The 22,954-nt window shown below is 35.3% G+C and overlaps 1 protein-coding gene across 1 annotated transcript in view; it reads right to left on the bottom strand.

The window, feature by feature from the left end:
• LOC117094169 (receptor tyrosine-protein kinase erbB-4) overlaps positions 1 to 22,954 on the bottom strand; it is a 925,342-nt gene that overhangs the window by 318,432 nt on the left and 583,956 nt on the right. The window contains exon 3 of the mRNA XM_033229398.1: positions 11,459 to 11,645. Coding sequence (XP_033085289.1) covers positions 11,459 to 11,645 — 187 coding nt within the window. The remainder of the gene's footprint in view (positions 1 to 11,458; positions 11,646 to 22,954) is intronic.

Below are 22,954 nucleotides of genomic sequence, written 5' to 3'. Positions count from 1 at the left end.
CAGTTTTTTCTTATAAATATTCTTCAAAATTGTTATAGTCATTGTGATTCAATAACCTAATAATTTTACATGGCTTACAATAAAATTATAGCTAGAAGATATAAAATATGTTATACAGATGGATAATAAAATATTAAGGAAGAGGGAAAATAGTATGAGAGCTAGAATAACTTGTACATCAGGTAGACTGTTAAAGAAGACAGAACCTCTTTCCATGCTGATGTATAATCACAATCTTCAGATCGATTTGACATATTATTATGAGAACAAAGTTTAAGAAAAACTCCCCAAATAAGTATTTTTCCACCTTTACACTATATTTCCATCTCTTTTTCCAGTAGAAGTGATAAATCAGCTAGATCTCAAAGGAAAACAAAAACAATAATTAAAGTTTCCTGGTTAGTACATTTATTATGCCAAAAAGTGTTGGGCCATGCAAATTCTCATTTATCTATTTCCTGATAGATACAGATAAATGGAGAATTCTATTCATCATTTACGAAACATTGACCATTTTTCTTGTAATCTACTTTATATACTTCCACAGCATGCAGTTTCACCATTACAATCGCTATGCTATAATTCTAGGAAAATAATAAGAGGTATATTTAACTTCTAGCCTATTTGAATGTTACTATATTGTATTAATTTTAAAACACATACATTTTTGGATCTAATATCTTTAATATCCTGATTCCTTGTACAATCTTTTACATTTATGTTGGTGCTTTTACTTTTTCTCTTTTTAGAAAGTGTGGACTACAAACAACAACAACAATTTGTTTCCTACAATTGATGATGACTTAAATTTGTTGAAGTATGGCAGATAGCTATTTGAGAAAACATTTTATAAAAGGACTTTTTGTGTTACCTTGTTATTAAATAAATGTTATATTTAAAAAAAAAAAAAAAAAACTTTTAACATGAACTAGAGAGTCCTAAAGATAATGGGCAGTGTCTATTCCAGAAATAATTCTTAACAGATTTTTCAGACTAATAATAATCTTCTATTAACATTTACATCTTTCAGTGAAACCATTACAGAGACAGACTTTGTCTATTAGTCCATTCTCACCTTGCTGCAAAGATACCATCCATGATGGAGTAATTTATAAAGATAAGAGATTTAATTGACTCACAGCTCAGCATGGCTGGGGAGGCCCCAGGAAACTCACAATCATGGGAGAAGGGGAAGCAAACACATCCTTCTTTACAGGCCAGTAGGAAGAAAAATGAATGAGTGCCCAGAGAAGGGGGAAGCCCCTTATAAAACCATCAGATCTTGTGAGAACTAACTCAGTATCATGAAAACAGGAAGGAGAAAACCAACCCCATGATTTAATTATCTCCACCTGGTCCCTCCTATGACACGTGGGGATTATGGGAACTACAATTCAAGATGAGATTTGGGTGGGAACACAGCCAAACCATATCTCTTTAAGATCTATTTCTAATTTAAATAGATACTTATACTGTGGAAACTAAAGGTAAAAGTAAAAAAATTCATTTTTAAAGTGTCATTTTTCTGAGCAACGGAAAACCCAAGTCACAGCAGCTTAAAACATATTCAGAAGCAATGCATGCCATCCAGAACTCTGCTGACTCAAATATAAAACACAGTTAGGTCCCAAATCATAAATGACACATTCTGCATTCTACAATTTGATGATATAAGCCTAACATGCTTTCAATAATTATAAAAATACACTGTGTCTATTTCTTTTTTTACCAAAATCAAACTTCTCCTAAAAAATAATAAATCACATTTATTTCCAGAACTGCATGTAATGTTCAATATGTACTTCATAATTTAACTTTTATAATCATCTTACAACTGAGTGTTCTCCTTATGTTCATTTGAAGATGAGGAAACTGAAGTTTAGAAAGTTGAATCACTTGCCTCAGAATAGAATTTGACTCAGGGAGCCCAGATTCTGAGGCTGTCTTGTGATTCTCCATGTTATTCTGCTTGTAAGTCCTTGCCTGCTGGATTGGATTTAGTAAAAGTGTAGTCCCTTTAGTGCTGCACTGTCCAATATGATTGCCATTAGCCAAATATGGCTGTTTAAATTAAAATTAATTAAAATTAGATAAAAATAAAAATTCACATCTTCATTTGTAGCAGACTCATTGAGACGACTCAACAGCCACATTTGGCTACTGGCTCCTCTGTTGTGTAGCACATATTGAATATTGCTATCATCCCAAGAAAGTTCTATTGGACAGTGCAGCTTTTGAGAAGAAAACAGATTAAACTGGAGCCTCCTGACTCCATACACATGCTTGACTATAAAAATAATCATAATAATTGGCTTCACATGGCAGATGGAAGGTAAACAATTGTCAGAAATATAATATTTACTGAGAGAAGACAGGCATGTAGAGATAATTTAGAATAGCTCATATCTCAGCACAACTACTTGAATGTACAAGTAGAACAAAACAAAGCTAATAAGTATTCGAATTGACATTACTTTCCAAAAGAATCCTAAATTTTTACCAGTAAAATTAAGTCTATTAATAAATGTTGGTGCATTGCAGCTAAGAGTTTAGCAAGCTTGATTTTTAAAAAGCCATAGTTGAATGACAGTGGCTATAGAATGAGTAATTAAAAAAATCAAATTCAGTATTTACAATATTGTTGTATTGTATGTTTGCTTGTATTTTATTGTCAACTTACCATATATGATATATTCAAGTATTACACAATGATCAAAACAAATTCTTTCTAAAATACAACCTTAAGACCTATTGCTTAAGCTTGGGTTGTTTACATTTTTCAGCCAATTTAATGGTTCACTGACTATAGTTTTGCCTGAAGAAATTGTCTTAAACAATTTTTGGGAGTGACATAATATGAAGAACGGGTAAATAGATCTAGATTCCAGCACAAGGTTCACCTGATTAGCCACAAGACCTTTGGCCTGGTTTTCTTAGATGTAAAATTATAATAAAGATATCTGCCAGGTCAGCATTACAGGGCTGTGTATGAAACAGATTTTTTGAAAGGACACTGAAAGCATTTTGCAAAGTGTAAACTTCTATAACATATGGGATATTACAATTATCATGCCTTTGGTAAACGTTGGAAGAGAACAACATGTAGCCTCATTTCTGAACTCTGACGGAGGGTTTTAGGTTCTGCCAAGCTTGAGGCTGCCTCCTCTGACTAAACTTGATGACATATTTACATACTTTACAAAACTGCCATAGAGGTCTGTCAAAATTAGCATGCACTCTTCATTGCCTCTAAAATATAGATTTGGTGACTGGGCGCGGTGACTCATGCCTGTAATCCCAGCACTTTGGAAGGCCGAGGCGGGCGGATCACAAGGTCAGGAGATCCAGACCATCCTGGCTAACACGGTGAAACCCCATCTCTATTGAAAATACAAAAAGTTAACAGGGTGTAGTGGCGGGTGCCTGTAGTCCCAGCTACTCGGGAGGTTGAGGCAGGAGAATGGCGTGAACCCAGGAGGTGGAACTTGCAGTGAGCCCAGACAGTACCACTGCACTTCAGCCTGGGCGACAGAGAGAGACTCTGTCTCAAAACAAAATTAGATAGATAGATAGATAGATAGATAGATAGATTTGGTTTATTCCCAAATAGTATTCTTACTGTTAAAAGTCCTCTGCCATGAAATCAGAAAGTGCAACAATCCAGTGATTCTGGTCCCAGCATTGCTGTGCCTCCCTTGGTAACTGGGGATAGATGCGGAGAATTCTGCAATTCTTTGCAGTTCAGGGTCTGAAAGCCAGATGAAGCTAATGTCCTGGGGTAAGGGTGGAGAGGTGAGTACTCTGACATATTTCCTGTTTTCCTCAGAGCAAAACAATGGACCCATGGTTATATTATAACCCTTCACTTTCTAGTACTACATTTGGGACTCTGAGGAGCAAAGATTTTCCTCTTTTTCTACACACCAAAGCGAACAAGCATGTTTCCTCAATAAATGAGCTTTAAGCAAGGGGGTTTGTCGCCCTTATACATGTTTTTTCCTAGGATATATAAGCTTCCTCTCTTAGGGAAGGGAAAATACAGATTTTAGTGCATCTTAAGAAAAAGTAAGAATGATCACAAAGGTTTAAGATTCCAAGTAGGGAAGTTTCCTGAGAGATTCCATAATGCTAGGCTTCCCCTAATATTTTCTAAAGGATGCTCTAGGGATTAAATAGAATGTTCTTCAAAGAGTGAGGCATCTTTAAGATTCTTGAAGGGGTCATAAATTAAGGGAGTTGAATTATATGCCCTGAGCAGATCATCTTGCCAGTCATGACTGACAACATGTGAGCAGAGGAGAAAGGATGATTCTGTTCCCTGAACGCCCAACCCCACCACTTATTTTGGCTTATTTCTCCTCAGATTTCTCTCCTTATTATCTCTGATTCTTGGTACAGCAGGAGGAGAAATTCTCATTTCCCCTTCATTCAGTTCTATAAATCCACTCATCAGCTCTCTAAAGAATCAGTTGTCTGAGCATAAGTCCCAGCAAAATTTGCTGAAATGGCCCTTATAAATCTCTGATCCCTTAATTATAACATTTCCTCTTTTCAAATATATGTTTCTATGTACTGACATAAATACATTATTGGAATTCTCATTTTTCTAGTCAATACACAGTCTGACATGACAAGCAAACAATGCTCTTTAAAACACTGATGAGAGTATCATTTCCAGAAATTGTGGACCTGATCTAAAAATTGACTCTTTCCAAAGAACGTGCCACTCTTTTCACTGATTCTCTCTGACTCATGCAAGCTTCACTATAGATTAGTTTTGATCGAATCATTTTCCAAGCAATTTATTCTGAAGCTAAGAGTATTATTAAAAATTTTTTTTTTTTTTTGGCTGCAAAATCACAATATGCTGAATAGATCTTCTAAAGTAAACGTTTGTAGTACTTTTGTTAAACATTCTGTTTAACAACAATCCCTGAACTAGCCTGGTTGAATCCACTCAAACATTACCAAGACCTTTCACAGGGTCGTTGAAGAATGCTTAGCAACTCTTGTGTAAGAAAAAGAACTCAGAATGAATATGTCTCTTGTGTAGGTCAAGACAAATGTCAGGGCCAATGAAGGATGAAACATGATGATGGAGATTTGAAATGAAGGGCTGGGGCAACAGGTGCTTGGCATGAAACACTGAAAGACAGGAGAGAAGTGCTGTAAGGTAGCAAAGACAGCACTCTTCCTGAGAGTAGACAAAGGCCAGCCTCAGGCTTCTCATCACCAGAGAAACAGATCTTATGCAAAAAGTAGTTAGAAGACACACTGAGGCCGGGCGCGGTGGCTCAAGCCTGTAATCCCAGCACTTTGGGAGGCCGAGACGGGCAGATCACGAGGTCAGGAGATCGAGACCATCCTGGCTAACATGGTGAAACCCCGTCTCTACTAAAAAATACAAAAAACTAGCCGGGCGAGGTGGCGGGCACCTGTAGTCCCAGCTACTCGGGAGGCTGAGGCAGGAGAATGGCGTAAACCCGGGAGGCGGAGCTTGCAGTGGGCTGAGATTCGGCCACTGCACTCCAGCCTGGGCGACAGAGCGAGACTCCATCTCAAAAAAAAGAAAAAAAAAAAAAAGACACATTGAAATTTGGAACACTTTTTTGTCTAAACAGGTCACACCCAAAGCCCCAAGGAGACAACAGGAATCTATCCAAATACGCAGAAACAAATACAATAGTTTTCTCAATGTGGTGAAACAAAGGAAAACTATAAACAAAACAGATGCAAGATGCAAGGAAAGAACACTAAGATTTCTAAACACTCCCAATGTGAAAGATGCTTTAATTGACAAGTTCCCTGCTTTCTTTCTTTAACACTCATTACAACACTATGAGGTGGAATTTTCTTCACAATTTTCAAGATAAAAAATCTGAGTCTCAGAGAGACACCCAGACTGTAGGTGGTAGGCCAGGCATTTGCACAGAGAGCTTTTCTGATTTCACAATTGCACATCACTCTATGACATATACTGAGTCAATGACAGGTGACTTGTCCTTTTCGACATTAGGTTATCTATTTGACCATTACTGAATAATGCCAAAGAAGCTTGAGAGACTTAAATGTGAAAAGGTACTATGTTACTTTGATGTACTATTTTAATAAATAACTTATGCACATTTGCAGGCAGACATTCAAGTGTGATGTTCAGATATCACCTCTTTCACATTTTACATCATTTAGATGTTGTAGTTTCTGGATGGAGCATTTTATTTATTTATTTATTTTGGGACAGGTCCCTCTGTGCCACCCAAGCTGGAGTGCAGTGGCGTGATCATAGCTCACTGCAGCCTCAAACTTCCAGGCTCAAGGGATCCTCCTGCTTCAGCTTCCTGAGCAACTGGGACCACAGGCATGCGCCATCAAGCTTTCTATTCTATTTTTCATCTACCAGAATCCAGCAAACTTCATATATTATTTTCATTACTATTGAGGACTTCTAGGAATAACTTTGGTATTTTACTTTTTGTTTTAAATTTTTGTCCATACCTCAAATAATAATCTAATCAAGATGATCCAGTATACAGTTAACAAAATGATTAAAATGTCCGTAAAATGTCAAATAAAGACGAAAACGTGAATGTGTTGATCTGAAAATATGTAGAGGGTTCAGTTAATTTTTAAAAAAACACCAATTGTACTTTCACATCATCCCAAATATCACCTCCTCTAAAGATATTCTCATAATTTATAAAGTGAAAATTCAATTATTTAAGGTGAAATTTAGTGTGATAAATATATGTATAGGTGTATTAAATTTGTACCTAAGTTATCATTCCATATCAAGATCAAACTACATTTATCTATTTTATATGGATACAAATAAAATAGATATGAACTTAAGCATTTATCTTTCCTTTTAAGATGTAAACAAAATAGATATGAACTTAAGTGTTTATCTTCCTGTTTGGGATATAAATAGAATAGAATTAAACTTAAGTATTTATGAAAGATTTCTTTGTATCTACAATATAACACGTAGATTAAATTGTATCATATTACCAACAGTTAGTAACAGATGAGGTGATTTTTTTTTTTTTTTTTTTTTTTTTTTGAGGCGGAGTCTCGCTCTGTCGCCCGGACTGGAGTGCAGTGGCGGATCTCAGCTCACTGCAAGCTCCGCCTCCCGGGTTTACGCCATTCTCCTGCCTCAGCCTCCCCAGTAGCTGGGACTACAGGCGCCCGCCATCTCACCCGGCTAGTTTTTGTATTTTTAGTAGAGACGGGGTTTCACCGTGTTAGCCAGGATGGTCTCGATCTCCTGACCTCGTGATCCGCCCGTCTCGGCCTCCCAAAGTGCTGGGATTACAGGCTTGAGCCACCGCGCCCGGCCAGAGGTGATTTTATAAATTGCAGTAGGGAGAAAGTAATAGTGGGTTTTATGGCCCATATAATTCCTTTTAGGGTTTGGCCAGACTAGTGACTAAACAAGTAGAAGCTTATAGAATTAATTAAGATTGTATATATACTATTAAATGTCTATTTGAATAGGAATGTTTGGTTAAGAAAGAGGTGATTTAAAAAAGTCAGCAGGACATCCTCATCAAGAGTGATTAATAAGAACCACAGCCATGGGCAAGCGACCTTAATGGAAGACATGGTGTCCCCTGTCCAGATATGGACTTCTCTGATGCAGTAGGGACCTTCCCAATGGTCTCAAGATATAGATGATCATATGCCTGAAGGGATGCACTGATGGAAGTATAACCTCTCCACTGGCAAGAAAAAAGTAAGGCAGTGTTAACAGGACACCTAGACCTAGAGTATGCCAATATAAGTTCCTCAGTCCTTCATAGATTGTGTGGCCTATTTTTAGTCTAGGCAACTGCCTCTTTTCCCCTCTACTTATCGTCTACCCTATGCATACTGGGAAATGTGAGAAGCAGCAGTAAAACAAATGTTTCTACTTGGCCAGAAAAATAGGTTTAAATCCATTTATTGTCTCGGGCACAACCAACATGAAAATATGTAAGTAAGATCTGCAGTAATTTTTTAGGCCATGCAGCAACTTTTGGTGAACATCAAGCTAATTTATAGGAATTTTTAATGTGGGAATTAATCTGTATATGTCTCAGTGACATCCAACCATTAACTAGTGTATAATGACAGTCTTTGTGTTAACTAAATATCTCTGTTACACAAAGTTTGCAGAAAGCTAATGTGCTGTTCTGAACACATACTATTCTAATATCAAACAGTGAAAAAGCTTTCAGTAGAAATGCAAACCATATACAAATATACACAAAAGAACCCTTAAAGTCTTCACCTCAAAACGCTTGGTTACAACACTCTGTGCACTTCCCATCCCCATAATTGTTACTGGTTATTTACCTTGTTGCAAGTACTTAAAAATAAAATTTTGCTTAAGAAGAAAATTCATCATGAATTACTATTGCCTTTTTAATGGTTTATCAATATATAAAGTTGGCATTTGGCAAAATGATTATAGAAAAATTTATTCCCAGCATCTTCCTTATCTTTAAGTCATTTTACACCCAAGTGGCTCTCCAGGATCCCCATGTGTTATTTTCATTTTCACCCAAACATACAGTGTATTTCTTGTCATGAAAGCAAAACCTTATCTGTTCCTGTCCCATCCCTTCCTTTCTCTCTGCAAGATGATAGATGAATAAAAATTATTTCAGCAAATAACTGTGAAGAATTTAACTGCATATCATGCTACCATCTCTTGGTAATATACCATTAATGAGATTAGTGCTTCTCAAATTGTAGTAATCATCAGCATCACTACAGGGATACTTAACACACAAGTTGCTGGGCCCCACCCTCAGAGTTTCTCATTCAGTAGGTTTCAGGTGAGGCCCAAGGATTTGCATTTCTAAGTTCCTGGATGATGCTTATGGTGCTGCTCCTTTAAGAACGGAGTTAAAAATTTAATACAGTATGGTAGATTAGGCAATGAGGTATCCGACTAATCAGCAGATTTGCTATTTCCCCTCATTTTATACCAGGTATAAAAAATTAAGGCCAGTCCAATAGCTCTGCCCTTAATAGAATATAAAAATGTTGTTTTAAAATTTTTTGCTTTGCATAACACAAAAGCAAGCAACATAAAACAAATATTTTTCCAAAGCCCAAAAACAATTTTACCTGAACTTAATTATGATGCTTGTTTGTTGCTTTAATAGGGTTACCTAGAACATTTAGCCTTTTAAGATTTTGCCATAGAGCAAATTTTATCCCATATTCTTCTTCATGTGAACAGTTAGGTGTCTTCTGTCATTTCTGGCATATTCTTGCACACAAACACAATCATGCATCTGTGTAACTTCTGATTCTCACTATTGGAGTAACACTATCGATCAGAACACCTAAAGTTCAATGACCCTAGACTGTCTCCCTTACAGAATAATTTTGGCATAGAGCAGCCAACCACCTAATAAATAAAATATCTGAAAAATGTCCATATTAGCTTAAATTTCTACCATTTTGTTGCACTTTCTTCAATTCACACTCAAAGAAATTAATACCTTTTGAATGAGTATCTATTTCTCTAAACAATCAGCTCATTTTCTTAATCACTTATTAATTATCCATTTGCACTACGGCAAAAGAAAATATCACAGCTTCCATGCAAAGTGAATAATAATATTCTTGAAAGAATAGTGTTATATTTTGGTACACACAAGTTGAACAACTGTCACAATCTTAAGTAATACAAGTTATGCACATACTATGAGGTATGTTTAAATGTGGCATAATTTTGATGGATTAAGTAACTCTGTTTTAATAATTTAGTAGTACTGGTATTAAATGTGAAAATAAAAAAGGGAACTATTTAAAGACAAATTCTCTATGTGGAAAGATTCCTCAAACAGCACATCTTATGGAATAATAAGATTCAAGTATTACAAAAAGTTTGAAAAGAAACTTATTCAATTTTTTTCTTTAATATATTCAGAAGGAAATCATGATGAAAACACAATGCTTCCTATGCAGGTTTTAACTGGATCGTATTACAGTATTTTTAGATTCCTAATTTCAATCACTCAATTGTTCTCTACACATTTCATTTCCAAAATTCTTTCTCCTATCATTATTTCTATATAAGTAGCAATTTAGTAAAAAACTCCAATCTTCAGTAAGAAAACTATCTTTGAAAGAAATAAAAGTGAAAATGTTGATGAAGGAATCTATAAATTCTGAACAATTTGCATTCACCATTATTTCATCAACTCTATAGCAATCATGTCCAAAATAAATAACACAATCAGTATTCCTTTCTTCACCCCAAATATCCCAATTTTATCTCACATGTCTGGCTAACTATGAAGCTATGTCTAACTTAAAACTATAAATTTAATATCTACTTCAAATATAAGAAACAAATGATTTCAATATTCTGACAATATTCATCTTACTCTTTGTTATATTTTAAGGCTATATCTCTAAACTGCTTAATATTTCAATGTCAAGAATTATTACTACTTATTGGACTCAAAGTACATATAAAACCACTACATGTTTGGATGCAAAATATATTGATTATACTAATTTATAGTAAATTAAAAGTGTAAACTCCTTTATCCCACAGTTAGGTACTAATTATTCACTAATTAGCTTTTATTTTATTTATTTATTTATTTATTTATTTATTTTTTGAGATGGCGTTTCACTCTTGTTGCCCAGAGTGGAGAACAACGGTGCAGTCTCAGTAATCAGTTCATTTTGATTACAGGTATACATGAATAAAATTCATGATTAGAACCATTATACCAAAAAGCCTCCTACAAGGACTTTTACATACTCTGAGCTATGCGAACTGAAAAGTAACAGTGGGATGGCAAGAACCAGCTTACAAAATAAATTCCTATTGAGTGTTTTTCATAGAAGGATGATAATTTTAGGTTTCTTACATCATATATTTCCAATCTTAATGAGAAAAAACTACTCTGATGATCTGACGTTATTGAAGTATTCTGAGAAATAATTGCTGATGGCATTTAGTGAGCTACTGAATAAGAGATATCAAAACTGTATAAATTAGATATATTTTCCAAAAATAAGGTGATTGTGCAGAAAACTAAAGATTCATGGAAATAGATGTAATAGCTTGGGTATTACTAAGCTCTATTCGTTATTGTATTATTGCAAAGATTTGATGATATGGTCCACTGTTCACCTGAAACCACCAAACACAGCATGTTTCATATCTCAGTTTTCAGTTACAGAGCATTTCCAGAGTTTACTCCTGTTCAGCTGAGATACAGTATTATGGTATCCTTCACACTGCACTTACAAAATCTATAAATAAAAACAAGGGCATCATGGGGCATCATTGCTCATAAAATGAATAAATCACTGATATTTAAATGCCTTAGAGTGTTCCTTAATGTAACAAATATGACAGTAACCCTACATATACATTTTTGTGTACATTGCCTTATACTGATAATGAAAGCGTATCTGCCATTATGTATATATTCCTTACCTGTCAAGTTCTTCAATCCAAGTTCTTGAAGTCCAAAGTTTCCATCTTTTCTGTAGTTTAAAAATATTGCCAAGGCATATCGATCCTCATAAAGTTTCGTTCCACGAATAATGCGTAAATTCTCCAGAGGCAGGTAACGAAACTGATTAAGAGCCACTAACACATAGCCTGTGACTTCTCGAACAGACTGAAAAGACACAAACACAAACAATTGTCTGTGTTATAAAACTGATTTGTCACTATGTATATGTAGCAACTTAGATTAAAATGAGTTATTAAACTCTAATTTTCAGTTTTTAGCTTAATACATTATTTTCCATATCATACTCTAAATAATTGGCTTCATAAAAAGATCACAAAGGGTTAAAATCTCATTTGAACTACATGTTGTAGTTCTTTTAAACAGTTATGAATGTGCTTATAGTAAAATAATGGATTTTGTTTATGAGACTTTCTTCATACCTGAGATTTGAAAATAGTTAAATAAATAAAGGTCTTGCTTATCAACAGACCACAATAAGTTAAGGACACACAACCATCAGTCAGACTTTACATAAAAAAGCAAATTGGTGAGCATAAGTAAAACAAAGCCATGTTAGTTTGTAAATTGTAGGATAGATTTAAAAAGGCTTTATTGGTGTTTAGGGCTATATTTATCAAATAACAATTGCCCTGTACATCTCCAGGGAACACAAACGTAAACAACATGTATTAAAAACTAACTGTTGTGGCCGGGCATGGTGGCTCACACTTGCAATCCCAGCACTTTGGGAGGCCGAAGCGAGTGGATCATGAGGTCAAGAGATTGAGACCATTCTGGCCAACATGGTGAAACCCCATCCCTACTAAAAATACAAAAAATTAACCGGGTGTGGTGGCAGGCGCCTGTCGTCCCAGCTACTTGGGAGGTTGAGGCAGGAGAATCACTTGAACCCAGGAGGCGGAGGTTGCAGTGAGCCAAGATTGTGCCACTGAACTCTAGCCTGGTGACAGAGCAAGACTCTGTCTCAAAAACAAAAAACAAACAAACAAAAAAACAAACAAAAAACTTGTTGGCTATAAATTCATTCCAATCACATTTTTAATTTTTACTGCCCACTATTTAAATTTACCCATGTATAATGAGTTAATTATTTGAGGGTTTGTGAGACATCTTAAAGCAAAACTGTCATGAAGAAAGTCTGAGTTTCATCTAAATATTAAGTTTTTCGATAAAATGATGATAAATAGTTGTCACAATTAAAAAAAACTAAAAATGATACAAAAATACTCAAGTGTTTGGTATTATTATTATTTTTTTTTTTTTTTTTTTTTTTTTTTTTTTTTGAGGCGGAGTCTCGCTCTGTTGCCCTGACTGGAGTGCAGTGGCCGGATCTCAGCTCACTGCAAGCTCCGCCTCCCGGGTTTATGCCATTCTCCTGCCTCAGCTCCCGAGTAGCTGGGACTACAGGCGCCCGCCATCTCGCCCGGCTAGTTTTTGTATTTTTAGTAGAGACGGGGTTTCACCGTGTTAGCCAGGATGGTCTCGATCTCCTGACCTCGCGATCCGCCCGTCTCGGCCTCCCAAAGTGCTGGGATTACAGGCTTGAGCCACCGCGCCCGGCCTATTTTTTAACACCAATTTCATGTTATTCTAACTAACCCTTTTCATTTCAGATGCTCCAAGGCTCAGTTTTTGGTACTTTTTTCCCCCTCTGTCTATTCTCACTCCCTTGGTGATCTTACTCAGTTTCCAAGTTGGTGATCTCCAAACATTTATCTCTATACTTTCCCCAAACTCCAGATTTATACCCAACTGTTTACTCACCATCCTTACTTGGATGTCTAGTATGCTTTTCAGATATACCTATCAATGGCTGAACTCCTTTCTTCCCTCACCCCTCTGGCAGCCTTCCTCATCTCAGTTAAGGTTTTTCCATCTTTTCTGGCTTTCAGGCCAAAATTTCAGTCATCTTTGACTCTCCTCTGCCACCCTAAGTGTGATCCATACTATTTGTTCTACATTCAGAATGATCAGAAATTCAACTACTTTTTATGTCATCCATGGTTCCCACCTGAGCCATCATCATTCCTCATCTAGATTATTGCAATAGGTCTCCCTGTGTCTATTTCTGATCCTTATGGTGTATTCTAAATTCAGGCTAGCCAAGGTATTTTAAAGACATAAATCAAATTACAACACTTCAATGTTTAAAACTCTGAAACATCTCCTAAGTCACTCAGAGTAACAGACAAAATCCTTTTACTGATGCATCAAAATCTTCATGCTGTTCAGTGCAATAACCACTAGCCATATGTGGCTAGTGAGCAATTGAAGTGTAGCTGGTCTAAATTTAGATGTGCTGTAAGTACAAAATACACTCTGGATTTTGAAGATTATATGATGAAATGATAATATTTGAGATACAAATTAAAATGTATTATTAAAGTTAATATCAGTTGTTTCTTTTTACTTTCTTACTGTGGCAAGACAAACATTTTAAATTACATTCTATGGCCTTACAATTCTATTAGACAGAACTACAGTATATGATCTAGTCATCAGTTCTCTTTCACATGAAAATTATAGTTCTGCCTTAAATTGTGCATTATGCCCTTAAAAATCTGAGTTTCCCTTCATCTTGTTATCTTCTTGGCAAACTCCCTCACTACCTTCAAGTTTTTGTTCAAATATCTCCTTCTAAGTTGAGGCTGAGGCCAACCCTGATATACCTGTTGAACACTGTAGCCCCTACACTTCTACCTGCTTCAATTCTCATATTTTCCCCACTACTTCTTATCTTCTACCACATTATATCATTCACACATTTATTAGATTTAGTATTGGTAACCTGTCTCTCTTTTTCCCAGAATATAGCCCTATAAAGTCAAGCACTTTGGTCTGTTAACTTATGTGTCTCATGTGACCAGGAGAGTGGCAGTAAGAAACCAACAAGTATCACTCTTGTCCTTCTCTGGCCACATCCTTCCCCACTGTACAAAGTCTGTGGAGTGAAGAAAAAGGCCCATTTAGAATCTATACTCTCCCCTTTCAGACCCCGTGATCCCAGAATTTCCTTTGCAAATAACCCCAATTCTTTATCCAGAAACTGTAATGTCATCTTCCCCAGTTCAATCCCCAGACAGCAGCAGATTGTGCCACTAATGTGCATGTATTTAGGAAGGAATGGGTGGTCCAGGTGTCAATGTGTGATGGGAAACTATACAGATCCTGGACATGTAGGCTAGAGTGTCCAAAAACTTGCAGGTAAGACCTCTCACAATATATGCTAGAAGTGGATGGAGGAGAGACTGTAGACTGGAGCCATTTCTCTCCATGCCAACACATTCCTGAGGACTCCAAAAGTTCTAACATTGTACCTGGTCATCCAGGTTGTTATAAAGATATGTCTGTCAAAATGGGAAAATATAACATTTTATTTAGTAATCTCTAGTTGTTTTATAATAAACAATAAAATGTGGGCCTCTATTCAGACTCTTTCCCCCTAGTCTCATAATTCTTAGGAATAAGCATACTGCAAATAATCAATAGAAGAGTACAATCCTAATGGAGCAAAAGTGGAGAGGAATAGGCAAGGGATACATGCAATTACTCATATCTGGCATCAAATTGGGAACTCTAAGCCACTATGAGTACTCCTAAGACAGTGAGTTTCTTGGAGTGAAGAGATAAATGCCTAGGACAATAGAAAAGAGTGGTAAAACTCAGCAGTGATATGCATTGCTTGTACACAGCAATTTGTTTAAAATTGCACCACCTGGAAAAGTCGGGCTCTAGGACTCTATAATTCCTCCTTCAAACACCGTTCTAATGGTTGAACTGTTACCTCTTTGAGTGCCATTATCTACCTCTTTGAGCTCTTCAAGAGAGACTATAAATACATTCTGACATCATATGGCCTAAAAAGTAAAATTCTTTCATTCATTATCACAAAGTTTTCTTTAAATGTGTATACAATAATTATTTAGTGATCTAGGTCACAATGATAAATGTGGTGATGGAGGATGTATTATGACTCTTTTGCCTACAACATGTCTTAAGATCCATCATTCCAAAACAGTCTTATCATTAGCTTCCATCCCACTCAGGAAGTGACTCTTCTTATCAAAAACTGTAAAAAGCCATTGGTTTATCTCGAGATGGAGAAACACATTTATAATGTCAACAGAGAAAGCACAGATGAAGCATACTTGGGTAAAAGAAGAGGTTTATTTGTAAAAGAGTAACATCATTAGTAATTTTTCAGTGTCACTTGGGATGGCATTTCGATCACATATTACCACAAGCTGCAAATAACCTGCAAATAATAAGGGCTCTAGAATATGTGATAGGTATGAACTAAGAACAATGCTGAACACATAAAGAAGGACTAACTAATGCAGAAAAGTATGCTTCAAGTGCTGTTATCTACTAGAAAAAGTAAAATATAACTAAGAACATTTTGTATTTGCATATTACTAAATATATTTATATTTGAATTAATTGTGTTGTAATATTTATATACTTCTCATTCCAGGGTGTGTATTATATTATTCTTAGAGACATGTGTCTTATCTTCATGGAAGGTCAGATTACAAGCAATAGGTACTCCCTTGTAAAGATTCTAGAACTGGAGGGATTTGCTGTTGTAACTGAGATTCTAGTGTCCAAAATAAGTCTCTGTCATTATTCATTCTGTTTATTACCCTTGTAAATAGTATGCATAACTAAGCATTAGCCTAACAAATATCTTTTCATTATGTGAACTCTGGACATCATTCCATGTTAATGCTGAGAATGTATGTCCAAGTCATTTTGAACAAGGCCACCCATAAGTTGGTCCATAGTAAATTATTTTATGATAATGATAGTGAAGATCCTATTTATTTCTTACACCCTTTCTCCAACCCGGAAAAATAATGTAAATAATAGAAAAAAATATCATAGCAAATCTCTCAACCCAAGATGTGTTGCTCTAATCTTTTGTATGTAGAGGGACACATGGAACTGAAGCATTTTAAAAAAAGAGTTACAGGAGATAAATACAAAATTCTTATACCTAAAAGAACACATCCTGCCTTATTTTGGTCTCTGTTTTTTGGTATTCATAGTCACATTTTCTCTATTCTTATAGTCTTTCTGTGAACAAATATCTTGAAACATCTCAAAAGGAAACTCCAGTGCAGATCATGAGCCATGTGTACTGATTATAAATAAAAACAATTAAAGGAAACGAGTTAATAATGATAGGAGTGCTTAATGATGAAAAAGAGTAAATAAAGTGGTTTGAGCCAATATTGGCAGATCTGGATAAAAAGTGAAGAGATATCTAGAAGTGTAAATTACATGTTATAATGTCTGATAAGGCCGCACAATCATGTTAGTTATCCATTGTTCCTCACCTTTCAGCTATCAGAAAAAATCTGAGTAGCACAACATTTTCCACTGTTTTAGAAAATTTTAAGAAAATAAAAACAACTTCTAAACATATGGACTTATTTATGGGAAAGTATAATGGTAGGAAATGTGGGCTTGTCTGCCAGGCAAAGTTGGACTCCAAACCTAGCCTTTGTGCTTGCTAGCTTTGTGGCTTCGATCAGGTTGCTTAATCTTATTGAGCCTCAGTTTCTTCATCTTTAAAAAAGAGATACCAATATTTCTATTATAGAACCATAATAGGGGTTAGAAGATATAAGAAAACTGGCTGACCAATAGTAAGTATTTAACAGATGCTAAGTTTTACAAATATTATCTCCGATAATAGCCAGGCAGATGAACTGCCTGTGGACAATCTGAGCAGAAAAAAAAATTATAATATCATTACATAAGAACTGTTGCTTTTAATCTCTCTGTTATGTAACCTTTGGTACATTTATATCTTGCTTTTGCAATTTGCAAATTATTCCTAAATTTCAGAAACAGTTCCTTATACTTTATGTGTGTATATTATAGCCCTAAATTTAATAATGACTATGAAATGGAATGGAATCAAAAAGTGGAAAGCAATGCTTCAGGTCTTTTTAGATATCATTTCCCATGGAAAATAATTTTGTGAACTTGCTACTAAAACAAAATATTGTTTGAACAACACAATCATGATTTACGTACAAGGACCACTCTAGTAAACAGAAATTATAAGAATGCCCTAGGGGAGGGAGAGCATTAGGAGAAATACCTAATGTAGGTGACGGGTTGATGGGTGCAGCAAACCACCATAGCACGTGTATACCTATGTAACAAAACTGCACGTTCTGCACATGTATCCCAGAACTTAAAGTATAATAAAAAAGTAAACAGAATAAAATAAAATCTAATTTCTGAGTTACTGGCGATGTCTTTGATATCAAATAAAGTTTTTCTCAAAAAAAAAAAAAAGAATGCCCTAGCAAAGACAAAATGCTGACTCTGGTTCTGGCTCAGTAACAGTTTAGTTCTAGAAATTCTGCCTATTTTGTCAACCAAAGAGTGAATACCCTCCTAAAGATATATCTTCCTCCTCATGGTGTAAGCTTCTGCTCAGTAAAACTGATTGATTTTCATTGTCAATGTTGGCTTCTATAGTTGCTTTGTTCAAGTAGTAAATACATTCGGATATTATTAAAGCCTTGAATGATTCAAAACTCTTCTAACTCAAGGGACAATTTGTTTTGCTTTACGACATTTGATGAGTGACATCAAAAGATACGGAACACAAACAAATTAACTTCCCATACCATATTAGCAGTAAGTCCAGGAAAAAAAATCATGATTTTTAAAAATGACAAAAAATTTTATAACCATTTCTCCTGCATAGTATTTTAGAGACAATGTGAAATCTACAGTTATAAATCTGGAATTTTCAATGGATGTCCCTCAATCAAAGATTAGATGAGGCTGTGCTGGCTCCCCGGGTTATCCTTTTACCTCTAGATCATGTCAGAAAAGTCAGTCTTCACTATTTCTAAATTTATGCTTCATTCCACAACTCTTTTAACAGCTTTTAATTTTTTCTGTGTTTGACATAAATCCCTAATTCTTTTCTTCTTAGTTGACTTTTTAAAAAAATTGATCCTCAATAGAAATGAAGACTAGTTCCTTAAATGTTCCTTCGTTTACCTTAAGATTAAAGTGATTACAGTACCACATAATTCCTAAATATTTAATAAGTGTTTAGGAATGATTTTATGCACATTAAAAGTAATTATATGTTCCTACCTACGTATGTAAAACTTTTTACATACTTTTTACATAGTTAGAAACATTCCCAGATTTTTTCCTACTAAAATTATGCATCAAATCCATGTTTATTACATTTCTTTAAAATTAGCATCTCTTTTAAAATATACCTATCCATTTTTGTTAAAACCTTCTGTAATCAGTCAAAAATATCCAAATTCTTAACTTCTACTCCAGTGTCTTAAGAACTCATACACAATTAGATATTATCCACAAAAATATTAATACATTTCATCAGGTAAGAATCAACAAATGTAATGTTGATTACCTAAGGTCTTGAAGTCAAATAAACCTGTAGTATCACAGAGAAGAGTAGGGAACAGAGAACTACGGTGGTGGGAGTGGGGGTATTAGAAAGTCCCTTCTGCTGGTAATGACTGCAGAATTTATGTGTTTTCTGACGGTGACAAATTTAGTAGCAAATTGTAGCCTCTCTATCAGTAAAGCTTTCCATGAAATTTCCCTAGGCAATTAATTTCTGTCCCTGCCCTTCACAGCACGTCTGAGAATATCTAAAGCAGAAAACATTCTTAACTATGACATAGTATTAAAAAGTTTACCAGAATAAAATCACATTAATAAACACAGAGCAAACATTACATATCCCTGCTGCTTGTAGAAATAGTATGTTTGCTTTGGAATTCTGCTTTCATTTTTCCCACTGTTCTTAATATTCCAAGTATTACTTAATACTCCTGGCAAGGAGGGACTCAAAGTCTCATCCAATTAGATTTGAAAAAAACAAAAATAATGTGAAATGTCATATACTGACTGGAGTAGAGTAGAATTCATACTAATTACACACAGCATGAAATAATACTCAAGAGGGAAGAAACTGATCAGGTCATCCCAACAAACTGCTAACTTTCAGCTATTTCCAGCTAGTCTCTTTGGTGCTAGTGTTGCTATGAGTTCTACTTTCTAAGAATCTGCAGGCCATTTCACTCATCACTGGCCACTTGGCCAGCTCTCAACCCATGACTTCTTAGCAGTGAACACCTTGAGTTCCATTGAGAAAAGGACTACTTAGCTCACCTGCCTAGAATTAACCATATTTTTTTTTTGTCCTTTATATTTCCCTGAGCTGGGTGGAGAGTTAATTGTCCCCCTTCAAATCTCTACATTCCCAGTTGATTCTTTATCTCCTGACCTTATCAAGACTATATTCCTGTATCATAGACTTATTACACAGGCGTTAGGTTTGTAAAATTAAATTAAATTGGCCCAAAGTTGTCTCTGTACCTTGAATTTCTATGCAGCAAACTGTGACCTAATTAGTAAACACACTGCAAACTAACTTAAGAGTATATTCTTATAACAAGTAGCTGAATCTCAGCCAATCATAGCAGATAGGCCTCAATTACAGGCTACCAATTGATCACATTATGTCTAAATAAGGCAAATGCTAAGCTGTAACAATTTAAACTGTTTCTGCTTAATACTTACTTGTCCATCTGTGAATTCTGCCTGCTCACATTGCTGGGTGGGGATCTCTGAACCACTCCTGATATGAGTGCTGCCCAATTCATGAACATTCTTTACTTAAATAAACTCTGTCAAATTTAATTTGTCTAAAGTGTTTCCTTTTAACAGATTACACAGACTAAGTTGGAAGCTTTGGCAGATTCATCTACATAATCACAAAAAATTTCAATTGTAAGTGTTCATATTTCAAAAACTTCGTAAGTCGAAAATTCTATCATCTCTAAAGTGCGTGCGTGTGTGTGTGTGTGTGTGTGTGTGTGTGTATTTGTTTTCTACACATTTATACAGGGAGGCTTATATTTTGAAGCCTGGATTTCAAATAGACATTTTAATAATCTTTAATAACTATTTAAAATATAATATTGAGTTCATTTTTTTCCTATCAGATAAACACATTAAGCTCCAATGATTTGGGGAATTGACTTTTAATTGAAATTAGATACAATGCATAAATGCTAAAATAGCAAGAATGTTTGGAAACCTTTGAATTAAACTTTGTGTAGATATAGATAGAGCTGAAGTAAAAAGAAATTATTAGTTGTCGGCACTTTCGTACAACTGAAGCTACACCTGAGTCAAAGCATTGTAATGTTTATTAACGTTGTCCATGTGATGATGAGTATTCTCCTCCACAGAGAGCCAAATTGGTTAGGACAATGCAGCCTAGTGATTACATTTGGGTTCTGTAGTCTCACAATCTTAGTTTGACTGCGTCTCCATCACTTATTTACCTTGCACAAATTATTTAATATTATGTTACTGTTCTGCAAAATAGGAAAAATCTCTGCTAAATGCTTAAAAGTTGAATCAACAAAAGATAATCGATTTCATCATATTATCATTAGTGCAATTATGGGAATATTTGTAATATAAGTTTAGGAATGGTAAATAATATATAAGCACAAACATTTAATATTAAAATTGATTAAACAATTGGTACTACATAGTACATAAAGATATAACTTCAGTCAGACTGTCTATTGTGGGATAAATATGACCACTCCCTAAATTTATTCATGTATATATTTGTTTGTTTATGAGACAGATTCTTGCTCCATTGCCCAGGTTGGAGTGCAGTGGTGTGATCACAGCTCACTGCAGTCTTGAACTCCTGGGTTCAAAGGATCCTCCCACCTCAGACTCTTGTGTCTAGGATTACAGCTACACACCACCATACCAACCTAATTTTTTTTTCCAGTAGAGATTGGGGTCTCATTATGTTGCTGTGGCTGGTTTTGAACTCCTGGCCTCAAGTGATACTCCCGCCTTTGCCTCCCAAAGTGCTAGGATGACAGATGTGAGCCATTGTGCCCAGCCAAACCCCCGTAATGTATATGCTGAATTCCTAACCCATACTGCCTCAGAATGGGACTGTATTTGGGGACAGGGTTTTTAAAGAGGTAATTAGGCTAAATTGAGGTCATTAAGTTGGGCCCTAATCCAATATGACCAGTGTTTTTTAAAAGAAGAAAAGATGAGGGTACAGACCTGACAACAGAAAAAACCATGAGAAGACACAGAGAAAAGCTGGTCATCTACAAGCCAAGGAGAGGGATCTCAGAAGAAGCCAAAGCTGCAGACCCCTTGATCTCATACTTCCAGCTCCAGAATTGTGAGAAAATAAGTATCTGTTGTTTAAGCCAGCCAGTCTGTGGTACTTTGTAATGGCATTCCTAGCAAACTAAAACACTGCCTAAGTTCACATCCTAGCTTTTAGCAGTATTATGTTGGGTAAATTATTTAACCTTTCTGTGTCTCAGTATCTTTATCTGTAAAATGGGGATGTTAAGGTCTCCAAATCCTAGGATTATTTTGAGAAGTATATCTCTACAACCTGCCTAACAAAAGGTCTGGCTGATAGCTATCCCTCAATATCAGGTTTTATTGTTTTTCTGAACCCAGAACTCTTCTTCAATATGTTCCCTGTGTTGCACAGCATATTAAAAACTGCATTTTTCTATGTCTAAAGGAATAACTACACATCACCAAAGTTTAGATGAGAAAACTGCTTGCTAGCATTTTAATGTACAATTGAGAGTGACAGTTTCATGTCTGAGGTCTTTTATAGATGTGATGTTTCCCCATTCAAAATTTAATGAAAGAAAATGGGCCTCTATGAAATTATGGCTGAAAACAGCTGCCTCTGTTGAAAAGCATATGGGAAATGCCCTTTGAGGATGCAGAAGTTAGAGGTGACTGCTTCTGTGACTAGTCTGTTGTTATTTTTAAATGAAAAGGATGAGCAATCTCAGAAATAAGAGAGCCAAAGTATCAGGCTTGGATTTGACAAGCCTGCCAAGATACACTTCAATATCTGTCTAAATATTTGGCCATAAAAAAACACAAAACACAGCCTTAATTAATTTATAAAAAACCAAATATTTGCTTTAGTCATCTCCTCTAGTGACAACAAGGTCTGATGTTACTTATGATGCTCTTAATATTAAATTCAAACATACACAATAGGCATTCTATTGATATCTGTGGATACAATCAGGACTACAAATATAACAAAAATTGAGGCCATGGACTTGTAGACAAGCAATTTAAATGCTTTTCTTATTTAAGTATCTTTATGCAAGTCACAAGTTTCTAAGTAGCTATTTACTACTTCAAATAGTACAAATTTTCAAATAATTACATTAACTTATTAATTAGTGTTTTCAGTGTGTGAGGCATTCTTATGTCTTCTGTCACCTACTGGTCAAATCACTCTGAGTATTACCTCTGTTTTATAGATGAAGTAACTACAGTGAAATAACTTGCCCAAAGTCACATACACAAAAGTGATGGAGGAAATATTAAAACAACAACAA

The sequence above is a fragment of the Trachypithecus francoisi genome, unplaced genomic scaffold (assembly GCF_009764315.1).
Source record: "Trachypithecus francoisi isolate TF-2019V2 unplaced genomic scaffold, Tfra_2.0 Lachesis_group13, whole genome shotgun sequence".
Classification (NCBI taxonomy): domain Eukaryota; kingdom Metazoa; phylum Chordata; class Mammalia; order Primates; family Cercopithecidae; genus Trachypithecus; species Trachypithecus francoisi.
This window is presented reverse-complemented; position numbering and strand designations above follow the sequence as displayed.